Below are 17428 nucleotides of genomic sequence, written 5' to 3'. Positions count from 1 at the left end.
CCTGCAAAGAACGAAAACAGTCACAAGAAGAGCCATGCAGGACACATCACGTGGTTTGAACACAGTCATACAGCATGGCACGGGAAGAGAGAGGGTCAAACCCCATGGGATGTGCCCACCCCATGGTTTCCACCACTAGCCATCGCTGATGCTGCAGTAAGAGTCCTGTCCTGCAAAGCATTCCACCCTTCCCAAGAGATCCCACATCTGCCTGTGGCCCATGAAAGATGCTCTCCTCGTTGTTCAGGCTCCTCAGCCATTGCCAGGGCAACAGCATCCCCAACGAGCCGTGCCACAACAACGAGCCCATGGCTCTCAGCAGCACTGCCTGCCCAAGGACAAGAAAACAGACTTGTAACGGATGTAAGTGCAAGGCCAGCCCGGGCAGCGAGTTGCTGTCATGCAGCAGCACAGGGTAGACTTTGCGTGTGCAAGGGTGTTTGCACCTGAGCAACCGCCCTCCTTCCCCAGGGCACTGCAACCTGCCGGTGGTCTGCCCAGGGAGCCCCACCTCTCGTCCCTGCAGAAACGTCCCCTGCTTTGGAAATTAAGGTTTGCTAGTTAAAAAGAGCCTTTCTGAGGTTCCTGCTGGCAAGAGCTACCACCTGGTTTCAGAGAGCAGCAGAGAAGACCCTACATTAATACATGGAGGCTGCTGCGAAGCTGTTAAGGGTGGGATTTCACTGGGGTTTGTTTATCTAAAAAGCAAGAGGTGCCCATGAGGCCCAGCCCCAGCATCACATGCAGCCCTCACTGTTCTGCTGCACCCTAGTATAGATCACACCATGCAAAAACACCTCACAGAAACACGGACTTGCACGCGCACGGACTCAAAGGCATGCAGGCATTGCCCAGCCCTGCCTAGACCACGCGTTCCCACGCTGGCTGCCCTGCCTGCTCCCCTCGGGGCACAGTACCCCCTCCACACCCGCAACACACAGATGGGGCAGGTTCCAGGAGACAACACGCTCGTGCTCTCCCACGGTGCAGCCCACAGCTGAGGCTCTGCTTGGGGGAAGGCAACGCCTTGTACACCTCTACCGACACGCACAAAGACAACATCCACGCTGCACGCACATAGACGGTCACGCACGCCCAAGCGAGCCACCTCCCCGGGGCAGCAAAGCTGCTGCCAAGAAGCCACCACTGTCCACTTACGAGCCTGGTGTCCCCCGAAGCTTCAACGCCTGGCTGCTGCCTAATGCGGCTAGCAGGTGTGGCTGGGGATCATCCCTCCCCCAGAAGCCTCCCGGGCTGTCTCCAGAGTACTCAGGCTTTTAAAACACGTGTTGAGGTGCAAAGCAAAGCCAGCACGAGCGGAGCTGCCTGTGCTCCTGCCCTTGTCCCTGCCCAAGCAGGGAAGCAGGCGAGGTGGCCAGGCAGCACCCCGGCAGTGGCAGAGGGTCCTCTGTGGTGCACGGGGAGGATGCACACGTTTGTATGTGTCTCGTCACTACAGCACGCCCATCCCCTGAGCATCCTCGACGCCCTGAGCAGCAATGCACCCTTCAGAGGAGTTAATAGCAGCCAGCTTTGTGTCTGGGGGATGAAAGGGGAGGAGGGAAGTGCGCTGCTCAGGGATGCTCCATTTCCCTACCCACTCGTCCCCTTCTCCCCCTGCCACCTCCTTGGTGGCTGGAGGGACCCCAGACATCTCTCAGGGCAGAGCCCGGCTGGAGATCGCAGCCGTCCTGAGCAGCTCGGGTCCAGGGGCTGCTGAGCCCCCAGCAAACCCTGGGGAAGGGTCGCTGCCCACCCGGGCCAGGCACAGCCAGCTGACCCCCAGCTGGACTCAGGTCCTGCCGCACGAGGGGACACACCGGGGTTGCCTCCTGGTCCGTCTGCTTCTGCTCCCCTCCCAGCCCTCTGCCCCAGGGAAAACCAAAGCTAGTGACTATTTCCCTGCTTCACAGGCTGCGCCACAGCTACTGCAATGATGATGGAGAATTTGCAGAAGTAGACACATTTTAACACCATTTCATCCAGTTACTTCTTCTCACGCTCAGGGAGCAGGAGACCAAATGTGCTGCTCTGGAGTCCCAGCAAAGAGAGCTGCAGAGTTTGAAGATGATCATGAAATGCATCTTTCACCAATTTCCATCCTTGTATTTTGTCCACAAAGCCATTGCAATAACCAGTTAGCAAAAAATTTGCATCTCCAAGGCAATAAGGAAGAGGTTAATTTTCACCCCGAGGCTGGATCAGTCCCTGCCACATGCGTGGGGTGCTGATCTGACAGCACCAGCACTGCAAGTCCCTTCTCTATCAAAGTTTTACATTTTTTTTTTCCTTCAAAGCCTTAAATTCCACTTCTTCTGATCTCACTGAAAACCCGGACAGCAGGGAGCCCGAAGGAAGAAAGAGAATTTATGCAGCCTTGGCTGGTGCTTCTGGTGGCATTGGGTGCTGGCTGGGTGAGCACCCAGCAGCGAGGGACACATCACTCTGCTCTTGTCCCCACGCCACAGACCCCAGCACTGGGGACAGATCACGGACCAGGAGCACCAGCAGCGGCACGTGTTCCTCTTCCACCTCTCCTTTTGCTCCCTGTCTGCAACTGCCTTCAAAAGCAACACGGGAACGCCAGGAGCTGCTCCCTCGCTGCTCCCTCGCTGCTCCCTTGAGCACCGTATTGCACAAGACACTTTATTTTCCGTGCTCATCGCTGTGGCAGCGACCTCAGGAGACACCCAGCCCTGCCACATGTGCTGCCCTTGGACAAAGCAGAGCCAGGAGGAGGAGGAGGCAGGGAAGAGAGAAAGGAAATAAATAAAAGCATCGCACCCCAACAGGGACGTCATTAACCAGAAAGTCTTCTCCTCCAGATCCCCCCAGCCAGGGTGGCTGGCATGCGTGTTTTACACCAGCGGGCCAAATGGCCTGTAGCTCTAGAGATGTCAGAAATCCAGTGTCCAATTAAATAAACATGCATGGCTGAGACATCCACCACCAGGTCAGAGTCCTGCTGCCAAGGGAATGAACCTTACCTGTTCCCATCCACTGGGATACCAGGAATCAGACTCCACGGCTGGTAGAAGAAACATGTCCAGAACACAAGGATTTTATTAAAATATGCGTTTTATGGGTCAGTGTTTCTAGATTTACACCAGGATTTATGCCTAACATAAAAGTCATATTGTATCCCCTACAACCTGGCAATAATTAGCCTGTGAGAACACATACAGTTTGATCACCTTCTCCTCCAAACATCTTCAATCCACACTTTGAAGGTGGTGTGTCCCCCAAAGGGCCATCCCTTCTCACCCTAAAATATAGCTTAAAAAACAAACCACAAACTTCCTCCAAAACATGTTTGCACCTCTCAGAGAAACCAGCCAAACGATTTACCTACTTTCCTGGCATGAGTCACACAGCGGCAGCCCCCTCACACAGAGCCATTGTGTAAGGTCCCCTGGTAACCCTGACCACATCCCTGAGCCAGAGGAACCACCCCTGCACCAGTGCTCCCATCCTTCACAGACACCCTGCCACAGCTCAGCACGCCAAGCCCACCACACCATCTTGGCCCTCATCTGCAATAAATCTCAGTGCTCTCCTCAGCTCTGCTATCAGGCACGGGTTCAGCCCTGCAATTCCTTGTGGGACAGTTATTTATTAGTCAATGTCCAGCTGCCAGATTTAGTCACAGATGCTTGATGCAGTTGCAGGCAGAAAACACCCAAGCGTCCATGTCTGTAAATAAGCTCCTGGGACATCTGGATGACATGCAGATCCAGCTACAATTACTTATAGGTGGATCAGAGGTCCCATTAGGCCATGCCAAAACCTGCCCCCAGAGCCTGCAGGCACGACTCCAGCAGATGTGCTGATGAGCCACCAAAAGCATCTCAACATCATCTCAACCAAGTGTTACTAAACTCCACAGAAGGAAAGAAATGTCAAAGCTGTTGAACGGGGCTTGTTTTTAGCTAAAGAGCATCTGGGCCAAGAATTCCCCTCACCTGCGTTCTTGCACCGTCGCTGAAGTTACAGCTTGGCAGCAGACCTGGGAGCGATCCTGTCCTCTGGCATTAGCAACCTAACAAATATCTACGGCTGCCCTGATGGGCAATTTTCCACGGCCTGTCTGGTGCTGTCACTGTTGGTATGAGGTTTTATAATCCAGAGAGTCACCATGGGGAGGTTTCCCATGTAAATCTCTCTAGGAAAGAGCCAAGCTCCTGGATAAACCCAAACCTCAGCAATGCTCTTCCAGTCACTTTGGATCTGAATATTTGCAAACCCGCTGATGAACTGCCTCAAGAAGGATGGGGGCCAAAGAGACAGTGGCACAGCAGTGGTTGCAGGGATGGGAGCACCTGGCTCCTCCAGCTCCATGCCTCCTAGAGCAACGGCTATGGCACAGGAGAACTGGCAGCACCACCTCCACCAAAGAGCAGTTGCACAAGGAAGAAAAGAAAACCCACCAGCAGTTTAAAACACTCAACCACTCTACACAAGCTTTTGGGGTAGAAGATGAGGAACAGACCACAGCAGTTGGCTGAGGACTTTTATGGGGTCAGAACTGAGTTATCCAAGCTGGGACTGGTCAGGGAACTCAGCCCACCACAGTCCAAGACTGTAACAGGACCCCACGTCCACAAACACCCAACGCCTTGGTTTTGCATCTCCTCTGGCAGATAGCCCAAGGGCCAGAGGGTCTCCCATTGCTTCGTGCAGGACGGACACCTGCTGTATCAGCCACCAATTTCTTAGGAGACCTGGGCCCTTCACAGCAGCTTTCCACACAAGCACTGACCTCACCAAACATACAAGGTGGTTGCTAGTGTACACTGTAGAGCATTTGCAGCCACAGCCCAGCCCTGGAACTACACCTGTTGGGCCATACTCCTTGTACTCCACCTCTCCCTAACACCCTTCTCCAGCTGCTGTGGCACAAGGTCCAGCTTCATCGTCTCCCTCACCCACCTCTGATGCTAGAGCATGGGAGAGGGGTGGCACTTTCACTGTAATCAGGGCCTAAAGGACACAGATCCTCAAGGTCCTACAGTGCAAAAAGCAGGTCAAGTTAAGAAGAAACATAGTTTTACTGTTTGCAAGTACACGAGCAAGGATTCTCTCCCTGCCCTCACCCACCCTGCCAGGGTTGGGCAGGGGAGGTTGGGGCACGGGAAATCATCTCCTCAGCCAGAGCCATGTGTTGATGAGGCAGGCAGAGATCAGCATGGAGTAGACCAGGGTTTCCTTCTGACGCCAGGCATTGCACTGCTCCTCCAGCACGCGGAGCCTCCCCGAGATCCTCATCAGCTGCAAGGGAAGCAGAGGGGTCACTGTCAGCCCTGCAGCAAAGTGCAGGACAGTGGCTGCTTCCCAGAGGCATGGGACAGCAAGGAATGGAGGCATGGGAGCTGCCTACTCCTCCAGGTCCTCCTTTTCCAGAGCAGCGGCTATGTTTGTGTGGGAGAATTAGCAGCACAACATCAGCTCCTGAGCAGATGCTTCAGGAAAAGGTCCTTCCCATCAGAGGAGCATCTGAGCCCTTTACTGCCAGCAGACAAAGGGGTCTGGCTGTCTCCACTAGCCCTACAGTCCCTCAGGGTAGGAGCTTGATGGGTCAACAGACATGTAGTCCTCCCCTGCTTCCCCATTAGCAGCATCAGCCAGGACTAGCTTGGCAATGCCAAGCCATCAGGACTGAGCAACAGACCCCTGGAGCCTCCTCACCCACCCACCTATGGTTTTCCCAGGAAACATTTGCAGCCTTTCACCCCCATCTCACCTGCTTTCTCATTGCTGCCATCTCAGCCACCCCGACCTCCTCCAAGGCACTCTCTGGGGCTGGTCCAGCCTCCTGGGAGCTGGGGAAGAAAAACAGAGATGCAGATGGACAAACACTGCTCAAGAGGTGCAATTGCCTTCCTGCATACACAGCACTGCCACGGGGAGCCGAGCCATGCAGGTAGCGTGTGCGTGCCCAGGATGTGCTGTCTGGATGCAGCATCAGGAGAGAGAAAACAGCACCTGCACAGCACTTACTCATTGCTTCTTTACCCCCATCATGCATATTTATACCCCTCCACCACGCACCCCATAGTGACCACAACAAAACATACGGCACATGCCATGACAGACAACAGGGAAAACGCATGCTTGGATTTCTTTAGAGGTCCAACAGAGAGAAAACGTCGTATTTACCAAAAATTCATTCTCTACAGTCAGAGGAATTCATTGAGGGTTGGACAAATCATCTTTAGAGCCAGTCAGGTAAATACATATCACAGGGCCAATGCCGAAATGGAGGGATGATCTCATTTACATCAGCAGGTGAGGATCCCACTGTTGGGAAGCAGCCATCAGCCGGGGGGAACTATCTGAGCAACTGCATCAGCCAGCAGAAAAGGGTCCTGTGTTTGCTGAGACAAGGATTTGTTCCTCTCCAGGATCCCCAGACACCACAAGCTCACTTTCCCCACCTCCCTGACAAAAAAAGTTATCACTTTTTGCTCTTATAGCAAATTTTACCTGCAACTTGAAACATAAACAAGCAACCCAAGCACTCATCACTTTCTTCCATCCCCAGAAACAAAAGGGGCACCACTGGGATTAGCTGCTGCACTCGCAGAGGCAACACAGACCATGGATCTCCAGGGCATGCCCTAGAGACACAGCCTTGCTGCAGGGCCCACAGCACCAAGCCACAAAATAAAACCACAAAATAAAGTAGATCCACAGTGAGAGAAAACAGAACTGCCATGGTTGGTCTGTTGTTCCTATCACCACAGGCTAGGCCTACATCAGCTCTTCCATAACCAAAACTCCCCTATGCACACCAGTAACTCACATGGGCCCTCACTGATACCGTACAGGTTAATGAGTGTCTAACACCACTCCTTCGGAGACCTTGGGGAGGAGAGAGTATTTATTCCTGTTTGCAACATGATGTTGATCTCGCTGAAGACAAGCCAGAACAGCACACAGAGATTCAGTGAATCTCTGTCTGAAAATACACTCGTGAGATAATACCTCCACGTAATGCAGCTGCAGTGTAAAATGGAAGTCACAACACAAAGAAAATACAATTTCCCCCAGCACGGAGCCATTAAAAAGGGACCTATCCTGCAGCTTTTGACTGAAAAAGCCCAGTTGATATAGCTGAACACCCTTTAGAGACTAGAAATCAGCTCCCACTGACTCATACCCTTCAAGAGGTCACTGCCAGGCAAATATTCCAGTCTCTGTCCGAGATCAGACTTTTCTTTATTAAAATTTCAGGACAAACAAGTCAGCTCAGTCGTTTTTTTATTTTTATTGTTGCATAAGGGTACAAAGTTGTTGTATAGAAGAGATACCGTATGCATCCGAAGTGATGCGAAGTACCAAGAAGAGGCATTCCAAGATGGACGGCTTCAAAGGGAGATCGAGACCTGGGGAGAGGCCTGGGACTCACCCCACTGCATTACAGCAGCTCTGCAAGCTACCACCTCTCACGGTACCATGGCCTAAACCTCTTCCACTGCTGATGGGAGGAGGGAGAAGGTCTTACATAGCCACTAACCAGATCTGTTGGAATGCCCAGGCTTCATTACAAAACAAAACCAAAAGCAACATTTGAAGACAGTCAGCCTACTGTGGTTGAAAGCAGGGACACCACTTTGCGTTGTCCACAGGCAGAAGCCAGCTCTGCTGCCTGCACCTCCGCACAGGCTGGGGAGGGAAGGCACTGATGGCACCAATGATGGATTGTCGCTCTCCTCCCTTTCTGCCTGGAGGCTTTGCTCAAGGAGAATTAGAAGTATTTAGACATTCCTCCGGGTGCTCAGCAGCCTTAGAGCAGTGGGGACACCTTAAGGCTGCAATGATGTCTTTGAACATGTTAAATTTACTACACTTGCACAGATAAGAGTGTGGTGGAGATAGTTGCTCCAGCACATCCAGAGAGACCGAGGTCACTGCATACCTGCTCCAGGGAGCATGCAGACATACTGCACCCTGGCCAGAGGCATCGGCTATGGGATGAGTAACTCTGTGCAGCCAGATCATGGAAAAGGTTCATTAAGAGTGACCAAGATACAGCCAAGGGTGCTGGGAGACTGCAGGAGAAGGTGTCTCAGGGACAGGACCTCGGTCAAGCTGTCTGTTCTGGATTTTGATTCCCTTCACACATTTCTCTCCATCAGGCTATCACGGCATGCAGAAAAATTAGCACTTGCTTAGCAGCGAAGAGCAGCTGAAATCCCACCAAAGTCACCAGCGGCATTTGATCACTCAGGGTGCCCAGGAGACGGGTGTTAAGCTAAGCAGGAGACACAAGCTGGACTGGGTTAGCAGGGTGCATCCAGGCTGGCTGCACCAGGCGCTCCTGGGCCAGGCATCTGGAGCTAGCAGACAGGACAGGTGAGGAGGAGAGTCTGGGGCAGGACCATCCTGCTCCTGCACCGTGCAGCCTGCTGTTTACACAGCTCATGCCTGGCTCCTGCCTTAGTGAGGTAAAGGCAAGTCCTTGCAGAGTGACAGGGAGGTGGCTTGAGATAAGCCAAAGTCACTGGACGGCCACTGGGTCTTGGCAGGGAGTCCTGGACACGGGTGGAAGAGCACCTGGTCCAGGTGGTACATGGTCTGGAAGATGTTCTGCATGGAGTATATCCTGCCCGTCTCTGGAAGGAGGGGAGCGGGGCACTGCGCACGAGGCAGGAGGGCACGTGTCCGCGCCTGGGGTGCACACAGAATCACACCCTGTTATTTCCTGGCCTCGTAGAGCACCAGCACAGCCTGGCATTTGATGGTGCCCTTCATCTCCTCAGCAGCTCCAAGCATCTCTGAGCAATGCCATAAGCACCCAGGACCCCTGTGTCACCAGGTGGGAGAACTCCCTCCAGCAGCCCCAGGCTCAGAGACAGTCACCTGACTCCTCTGAAGCCAACCATGGCTGTGTGATAACCAGATCTTCACAGCCTGCTCTCACAGGAATTGCAGAAGCACCTCTCCTGCTACCCAGGTCAACCTGGACTTCTAGGGGGAAAAGTGGCTCTGCTCTGGATTAAGTTAGAGACAATTTCTCCACTGGATAGACTCCAGAGCCCAAGGCCATGAGCAGAGAACCACTAACACCACGCTACTGCTCACAAGCTACACTCAAAGAGCTGAAAAGCAAGTGTGCTCTTAGCCCACCTTGTCTGCAAGGCACCACAAGTTTCAACAACCTTTGTAGAAACCCGGTTTAAGCCCTGGTGCCTCATTTTCGCCAGTGGTCACCTGCCCAGAGCCCCCAGCACTCTGCCATGCTGTGCTGGAGCAGAGAGAGCACATTGCAAAGCACTGAGAGGAAGATGGGCAGAGCAGAGAGACCGTGACAATTCAGAGCAGGCAGCGAGGTCCTCTTGGCCCAATGGCCAGGCCAGGACCACAGTGCTCCCAGCCTGCTGTGAGAAGGGACATGCTGTCCCACGTGCATCTCAGCAGAGAGCTCATCATCCTTGGGACCAACGCAGCTGCCTTCAACGCTGCCTGGCACAAGCCTCTCTGACACCAGAAGCCATGCTCCTCTCATGCAACAGTAGGACTTGTCAGGCACTGCCTTGCTCTGATCTGGATACCCCCCCACCTCGGGGCACTGACACCAGAGCAGCATCAAAGCAGCACAGATGACAGGAGATGCTGATCCCCACCCGTCCCAGACAGCTCTGGGTTTGTGCTCACCGCTCATGGTGCTGGCCCGGGCTGTGCTAAGGCCAGCTGGGCACAGTCACTTGAAGTCCTCTCCCTCTGTGACCTGCTGCTGTGATGGCCCTGTTGGCATCAAACACAACCACGTTAGCACAGAGACCCTGCACAGGGCGAGCCCAGCCCGGTGCCCTGCATGGTCTGCATGTGGCAGGAGCCCATCAGTGCAGGGAAAGCACTCAGCGGTGGGAGCATTACATGAGCCCCAAACCTGATAAGCTGATGCTGGAGCAGGTGGGGAGACATGCTCAGAGCAGAGCTAGGGTCACCAGCAAGGAGCCTGCTGATCCGATCTCTATCGGATCAAAAATCCTGAACCTAATGCATCTGGGAACGGCTCCTGGATCTCACAGAGGTGAAAGCACTTGAGAAGGTAGATCAGCAGCTCCAGCAGCCAAACCAAGCCTTTGCCTGCCCATGCCAGGGGCCTCTGAATTAGTTTCACACAAGGTTAAAATTTGCTTTCAACTCTGACACCAGAACCCTTTACGCTACAATGATGAAACAGCTCCATCTCATACTTCACCCAGGAGAAACAGTGGTTGAAAAGGGACTTCAAAAGTAGCAGAAGGAGGTTGTGGGGGGACTGCCCCTACCTCAGCCTACCTCCTGCTCACAAAATGCAGTAGGTGATTTGGCTGAATCAATGTCCCAGCACGCAGGTGTGTACTGGTTATGGGACAGAAAGAGATCCCACCACCCCTACAGCCTCAATCCTAGGACCTCCTAGGAGGAGGTAGCACTCTGGAAGATGAATTCTGGCTTGGGCTGATAACAGACCTCTGGAGAAACCCAGCACTGGAATTGCTCCCCCTTCCCACCACAGGCAACCCCATCCGCTCTCAACACAGTACCGATCGTTTGCGTTTCTGGGAGCTTGATCTGCTGGCTCCGTGCAGAAGAGGGAGCTCCCCGAGGCAGGTGGGCTGCGCAGAGGAGTCTGGGGACACGTGCACCATGACACAGGGGACCTTCTTTTGCTGGCTCAGCAGGATGGGCCTCAAACTGGCATCTGATATTTCTAGAGAGGAGAGAGGCAAGAACTAAACCAACCTGAATGCCCTCAGGACAGGAGAGAAGAGAGATCCACCCATGTAAGAGAGCCAACCCTGTGTCTAGTGTTACCAGACATACATCCAAAACCATGTCCCGCAGGAGTGAGCAGCAGGACAGCCCAGAGGGGCATGAACTGGAAAGCAACTTCGTAAGAGGATCCTACTCCCTAGGATGATACAGAGCCCCACCAACCTTCAGCCACCCAGAAAGACAACCCAGGACATTACCTTCAAGAGAAATCCTGTCAGGAATGTGCATCCGAAAGGAAGGAGGTACATCCTCTGTCACCGACTCCTTGTCCGCAGCGCTGAAGCTATCTGCTACCTTCAGCCTGTTGGGAACCTGCATCCTTTGATTGATGGCTTCTGTGAAGACCAGATCACAGCGAACTCTGTTCAGGTCCAGGCCCCAAAATGGCCACATCTTTTCTGTTGTCCTCTGATTGCTTGAGCACCCTGGGGTTTCACACAGAGGAAAAGAAAGCTGAGCAAAAGCGGTAGCAAGCAGCTCGTCCAAACTGGCACCTGCACAGGGACAACACACATGCTGTAAGACAGCTAAAACACAGGCAGAAACAACCCAAAAGACAGACACCGTCAGAGCTGTCCCAGAGAACAGGGTGTCCCACGAAGCCCAGCTGGTGGGGGCAAGGGCACAGGGCCGCTGCAGGTGGGAACTGGCAGGGTGAGGAAGGAGAAAACTCCTACGTTTCCTGGAACCAAAGCACCTATTGCCTCAGGTGATATCGAGGAAAGGGCAATAGTTTCAGCACAACCTGTGGGAGAAGAGCAGTTCAGTATACCCTAACACTAGTGGAAAAAAAATATTTTCCATCCAGAAGTGTTTTGGAGGGCTGGGAGCACATTTTTGTGTTCATACACCTTCAAGGAAAAAATGAGGCTTTCTAAAAACAAAACCCACATTTTGGTGGTAAGATTCCAGGTTACCACAAGAAGAACTGAGCACTAAACTCTTTCTCCACACACGCTTTTGCTGCGGTATCCCCAGGGCCATACCCCATTCCCTGCCCAATCAAGCACCTGTCTCCTCGAGTGACCCACATCAAGCTGAATAAGATGGACTTTGCCCCAAGCAGCACTGCCAGATGCTGAACCATCCTCCCAGAGGGGAAGGAAAAGCAGACGTCAGCTCCCCCAGGCCATTGCCAGCTCAGCTCTCACCCAGGAGGGGACTGGCACTGAGGAAGGACACAGTCCCCAGCTCTCACTGCTCCTGGGGGCAGCCGACAGCAGCAGCAGGACATGGGACATGGACACCATCTGGGGCTTTGAAGCTGCTCAGGACACACAACTGCCCCGTGCCTCAGTTTCCCCTTTGCCAAGTCCCAGGGCTTTGAGAAGTGCCCTGGGGCCACAATGTCCCAAGGTCACTGAGCAATGCAAGCAAAAGGCAATCAATGCACATTTTTGGGAGGAGCCTCCCTGGCTCCCAGCATATGCACTCTTTATTCTTTCTCAAAAAGCTGCAGCCGAGAAGAAAACCCCAACAAGCAAGGGCTGCCGAGGCTGGCAGACCCCAGCTGGACCCCAGCGCTGCCCCAGCGTCCCAGACATGCCACGTGCCTGCACAGCCACCCTGCACCCTCCTTGCTGCTGCCCTTTGAGCTCACCATGCCCAAAAAGGTCCCCCCTTTTACTTCCAGGTCAAAATCTCCACCATAAGAGCAGCTGCCTGCTCCAGCACAGCCCAAACAGCCAGAGGAAGAAGAGGTTTTCCTCTTCAAAGCTCAGGGGGGGAAACGAGAGGAGGCGAGCGAGCAGGAGCGAGCACAGGCCCTGCCTTCTTTGATCACGTCCAGGACTATATTTAGCAGCTGGGTGTCTGACGCTGCGTTTCCAGCCCACCATGCTGCTCCCAGCCGGCAGCAGCCAGGGCTGCCCACCACCACCCTCGCTGCTGCTTCTCAGGGCGCCCCAGACCCTCTCGCCTGCCCCAGCCCCCTGACACCCCCTGGGATATGACCCAGGGGAGAGGAGCAGGGGGAAATCCCTGCGGACCAGCACCGCCTCTCGAAGCCCGAAGGACCACGGGACATGCGGCCCCTGAGCCATCCCCTGCAGCAGCCAGGCCTGTAACTCCAGGTACACGAGGGCGGCAGAACTGGCTCCGCATCTGCAATAACCAGCACGCCCAGCACTCACCTGCCTCACCCTGCTCTCTCCTCCTCTGTCATTAAAAACCTTTTAATTAAAGAGACAGCAATTTGCCCAGCATCAGCTGCAGCGATTTCCTGCTTCCAGCTGCGCAGAGATGAGATCCCCATCTCTGCAACAGGGTCTGCCCCAGAGGCACCGTGTGCGCGGGCACAGCAGCCCCCCGCTGCCCCACACCTTCTCCACCACCCTGCCCAGACCCAACAGTGGCATGGGTGACACCGGCCCATGGTGTCACAACACACATGTGCCCTGCTTTTCCCCAAAACCTCGAAGAAAGTGGATTTTTGCAGGAACCCCCCACTCAGGAGTGGGGCAATAAGTCCAGGGATGGTCCCAAAGCGGTGTCAGTCCCACAGGAGAAACCTGCATCAGACACCCAGACCCACGGTCCACAATCATGGAGACCACCAAGTTTCTCCTTCACATTTTTGGTGCTTTAGAGAAGCAAACACCCTGTGTTGCTTTCCCAGCCTGCTCTCCGGGAAACCAGCATATATTAATAACAATAAATCTGGATAGGGCAAATCGGTTCTTTTTCTAATCACCTATGAAACCGCTGCAGCTCCCAAAGAGCAGAGGTGTGGGAGCGGAGTGAGAAGCAGGCTCTGAGAGACTAAGCTATTAAGAAAAGAAAAAAAAAAAACACAGCTGTCAAAATCCATAAGAACAGAATGCTTAAGTGGCTGAATTTCCTCCTTTTAAGTTTCTTTAGGGCTTTTTCTAGCTACTGCCAAGCAACCCTCCTCACCGGTGGAACACGACTGCTCCTCGGCCTCGGCTTTGCAGCGACAGGAAATTCCGGGCACACTAAAGCGTGTGAGCAGGTTTAAGACCTGCAAGCCAGGAAAACCTGCCCTGGGAAGGGACACCCCACAACCTCCCTCTCCCCGTCCCTCCCCAGCCCAGGACGCTCCACACGAGGCAGGTGGGGGTACCAGCCTGACCCAGCACCCCGTACTCACCTCCTAGGAGGGGGTGCTGGGGGGAGCAGCTGACCTCACCCACGCTCTGCCCCTCACCTCGGGGCTGTGACCTGTCCCGGCACAGAGGGGCCAGCGGGGAGGGGAAGGGGCTTTGTCACCCGGCTCAGGTCCTGCCACAGTCGCAGAGCCGGGGTGACCTGTCCGCCCCCCGCGTCCCCGGCCTCGGCTCAGGGGTGCGCTGAGGAGCGGAGGGGGTCCCGGACCCCGCGAGGGGGGTGAGGGGCTCGGACACGCGGGATGCGGAGCGGGGCCGGCCCCGGGGGGCTCCGTTGCCCTCCCCGGCAGCCATCCCGCCCCTCGCCCCCCAGGGACGCCCCAGCACCCCCCGCTGCCGGACCCGCTCCCCACAGAGCCCCGTCCCGGCTCCGCGCCTGGCAGAGGGGGGCGGCGGGAGGGGGACATGGACACGGACACACACTTACTTTGTTTTGCAGTTCGAGGCAACTGTCGGGCCTGTAAACAGCCGGGGCGGGGTGGGTGTCTTCCGGGACAGCCCGCCCCTCCCCGCGGCCCCCCCGCCGCCCTTTCAAAGCTGCAGCCGGGGTAATTAACGAGCTGCGACTCATTAGCGCGGCGCCTCCCCGGGGGCAGCGGGCACCCCCCCCGGCCTGGCGCGGCGGTGGGAACGGGCCCCTCAGTACGGCGGGCAGCCTCGGTCAGTTCGCAGAGACCACCGAGCTGGGTGGGAGTGTGGATCTGCTGGAGGGTAGGAAGGCTCTGCAGGGGGACCTGGACAGGATGGATCAATGGGCCGAGGCCAACTGTATGAGGTTCAACAAGGCCAAGTGTTGGGTCCTGCACTTGGGGCACAACAACCCCATGCACCACTACAGGCTTGGGGAAGAGTAGCTGGAAAGTTGCCTGGGGGAAAAGGACCTGGGGGTGTCCATCAATGGCCAGCTGAATGTGAGCAGCAGTGTGCCCAAGTGGCCAAGGCAGCCAACAGCATCCTGGCTTGTATCAGAAATAGTGTGGCCAGCAGGACTAGGGCAGGGATCGTCCCCCTGCACTTGGCACTGGTGAGGCCACACCTTGAATCCTGTGTTCAGTTCTGGTCCCCTCCAAGAAAGACATTGAGGTGCTGGAGCAAGTCCAGAGAAGGGCAGTGAAGCTGGTGAGGGGTCCAGAGCACAAGTCTGATGAGGAGTGGCTGAGGGAACTGGGGTTGTTTAGTCTAGAGAAAAGGAGGCTGAGGGGAGACCTTATTGCTGTCTACAAGTACCTGAAGGGAGGTTATAGCGAGGCAGGTGTTGGTCTCTTCTCCCAAGGTAACAAGTGATAGGACAAGAGGAAACGGCCTCAAGTTGTGCCAGGGGAGGTTTAGATAGGATATCAGGAAAAATTCCTTCACTGAAAGGGTTGTCAAGCATTGGAACAGGCTGCCCAGGGAAGCGGTTGAGTCACCATCCCTGGAGGTATTTAAAAGTCGAGTAGATGTGGTGCTGAGGGACATGGTTTACTGGTGGACTTGGCAGTGCTGGGTTAACAGTTGGACTCGATGATCTTAAAGGTCCTTTTCAACCAAAACAATTCTATGATTCTAAGTTTGCCAGAGCAGAAGGATGGCTATTGCCAGGGGCAGAACTGGGGGACAGAAGCAAACCCAGAAGCTTCACCAGTCTCCCGTGTCCCCACGCACACGCAGCCCAGGGGTGTTTGCGACCAAACCAATCCACACTGCCAGGTGAGGGCTCAGCCCGTCTCCTCTCGGCACCCCAGGGGTGCTGCCCGTGGCGGTCCCAGCCACAGCATGTCCCCATGCCAACCTGGGAGCCGGGGCAGGAGCGGAGATGGCGGCCATCCAAGCGCCGAGCTGTGCCCGAGCTCATCTATCCTGCCTCTTGGTGGAGTCCGCATCCATAAAACGATCCGTTTGGGATGAACGACAGTTTTAAACATTTCTGAATGGGGACAGAGTCCAAGACCCGACCGTAAAATCTGGTTTTGAAAGGGGCTTAAAATAAATCCCACGCTGCCCTAGTCTTGCTATTTAAAGGGGATTATCTAAGAGATTTAGGAGCACACAGAGGAACGGCAGGACAACTTGTGCACCTAAATCCCCTCAAAGACCTTAGGAAATCCCTCTGCACTTCACCTACCGACCGCTCAGGGCTCACAGGACACCCTCCAGCTCTCACAGGGAGCTGCACCACATGCCCAGTGAAGTCAAAGGCTCCTGTCAGATGCATGGGGCTCATTCCCAGCCCCACAGCAGCACACACCTGATCTCTGGAGATGGTCCCCTCCTCACTGGGGACTGTGCTGCAGCCATGCCCAGGGTGGGTATTGGTACCATCGTCCCACAGCTGCCTCCATCACCCCGCAGAGCTGAGCCCCAGCACCCCCACGAGAAGGAAATCCAGCTGTACCCAGTGAGACATCCCGCCTGTGGGAAAAAGCCACCTTGTGCCACTCAGACAGTGAGGGTTTTTTAATAAATACCTTTTGTTTTGCACAGAAATATACCAAGTTTTACAGAATACAAACTGCAGGGATAATAACCGAGCATCAAAGACAGGATGACAAGTGCCCTTCTGTCTCCCTCCGGTCTTTTCCAGGCTCTGACCCCAATGCTCACTGTCAGGTCTTCCCATAACCCCGATTTGCTAAGGCCAAAAGGCAGAGTAAAGGCCTGGGAGGGGACAGACAAGGTGCCAGCAGCTGCCAACCCCACGTGTCGTGCCCCAGGAATGGCCACACCAGGCAAGCCTCAGCTCTGGGCTGAGGGCACCTGCTGTGTGAGCATCGCTGGGACCGAGCAGGGTGCAGGCAGCCGATGCATGTACAATAGCCTTTCGGTGCTGGTGGAGAGACTGGTGCTGGGGTCAACACTGAGGGGTGGCAGTGCTGGGAGTTTCTGGGCTACTCCTGGGGGGCTGGAGAGCACAACCCCCTTTTTCACCCATCAGACACGACTGGGAAAGGACAGCCCCATTGCTTGAACCCCAAAAGCAGCTGCTCAGGAAAAGGGGACACGCTGGTCCCACAGCAAAGGACCTGGCTCTGCCCTGCCCTGGCACCACAACCAGCCAGTGGTCAGGCACAACAGAGTTTGGCCCTACCTCTGACCCACCGGCATCACCGGGTCGTGGCACAATCAGCCTGCTCTCACCTCTGCAGCCGCCTCCCTCAGCAGGCCCTCCACACCATGGCCATGGCCACCAAGCACTCTGCCCACCAGAGGGCCCTGGAAGAGAGTGGGGTCTCACATTCCCCTTTACCTGCTCTGGAGGACAAAGAGCCCTAAAGAGAGGGGCCAGGCAAGATGGAGAGGTTTGGGGTTGGGAGAGGGAACATTTGGCCCATCTGCAATCTCCTTGTGCCGGTGTCCCAGCTCTGGAACAGACACCAGACAGGCCATGCTCCAAGAAAGAGGAGCATCCCCATCACTTAAAGCCATGGGACCACCTTTGGCTCGAGGTCAGAGATGACCCCATCAGCCAGCTCTGCCACAGCCAGACCTCCAGCTGCCTGGCACCCCACAGGGAGAAAGCAGAGAGCATCAGGAAAAGGATCTGCTACTCCGAAGTC

At 55.1% G+C, this 17428-nt stretch overlaps 1 protein-coding gene across 1 annotated transcript; it reads right to left on the bottom strand.

Moving 5' to 3' along the window:
• Positions 1 to 3041: 3041 nt before the first annotated feature.
• On the bottom strand, positions 3042 to 16976 carry LOC137669826 (mitochondrial fission factor homolog B-like). The gene is given in 8 exon segments (XM_068412145.1): positions 3042 to 5268; positions 5741 to 5819; positions 9658 to 9683; positions 9685 to 9747; positions 10536 to 10702; positions 10965 to 11192; positions 14320 to 14429; positions 16960 to 16976. Coding segments are annotated over 8 exon segments (822 nt in total). The 3' UTR covers positions 3042 to 5136.
• Positions 16977 to 17428: the final 452 nt, after the last annotated feature.

This window comes from Nyctibius grandis, chromosome 13 (genome assembly GCF_013368605.1).
Source record: "Nyctibius grandis isolate bNycGra1 chromosome 13, bNycGra1.pri, whole genome shotgun sequence".
NCBI classification, from domain to species: domain Eukaryota; kingdom Metazoa; phylum Chordata; class Aves; order Nyctibiiformes; family Nyctibiidae; genus Nyctibius; species Nyctibius grandis.
This window is presented reverse-complemented; position numbering and strand designations above follow the sequence as displayed.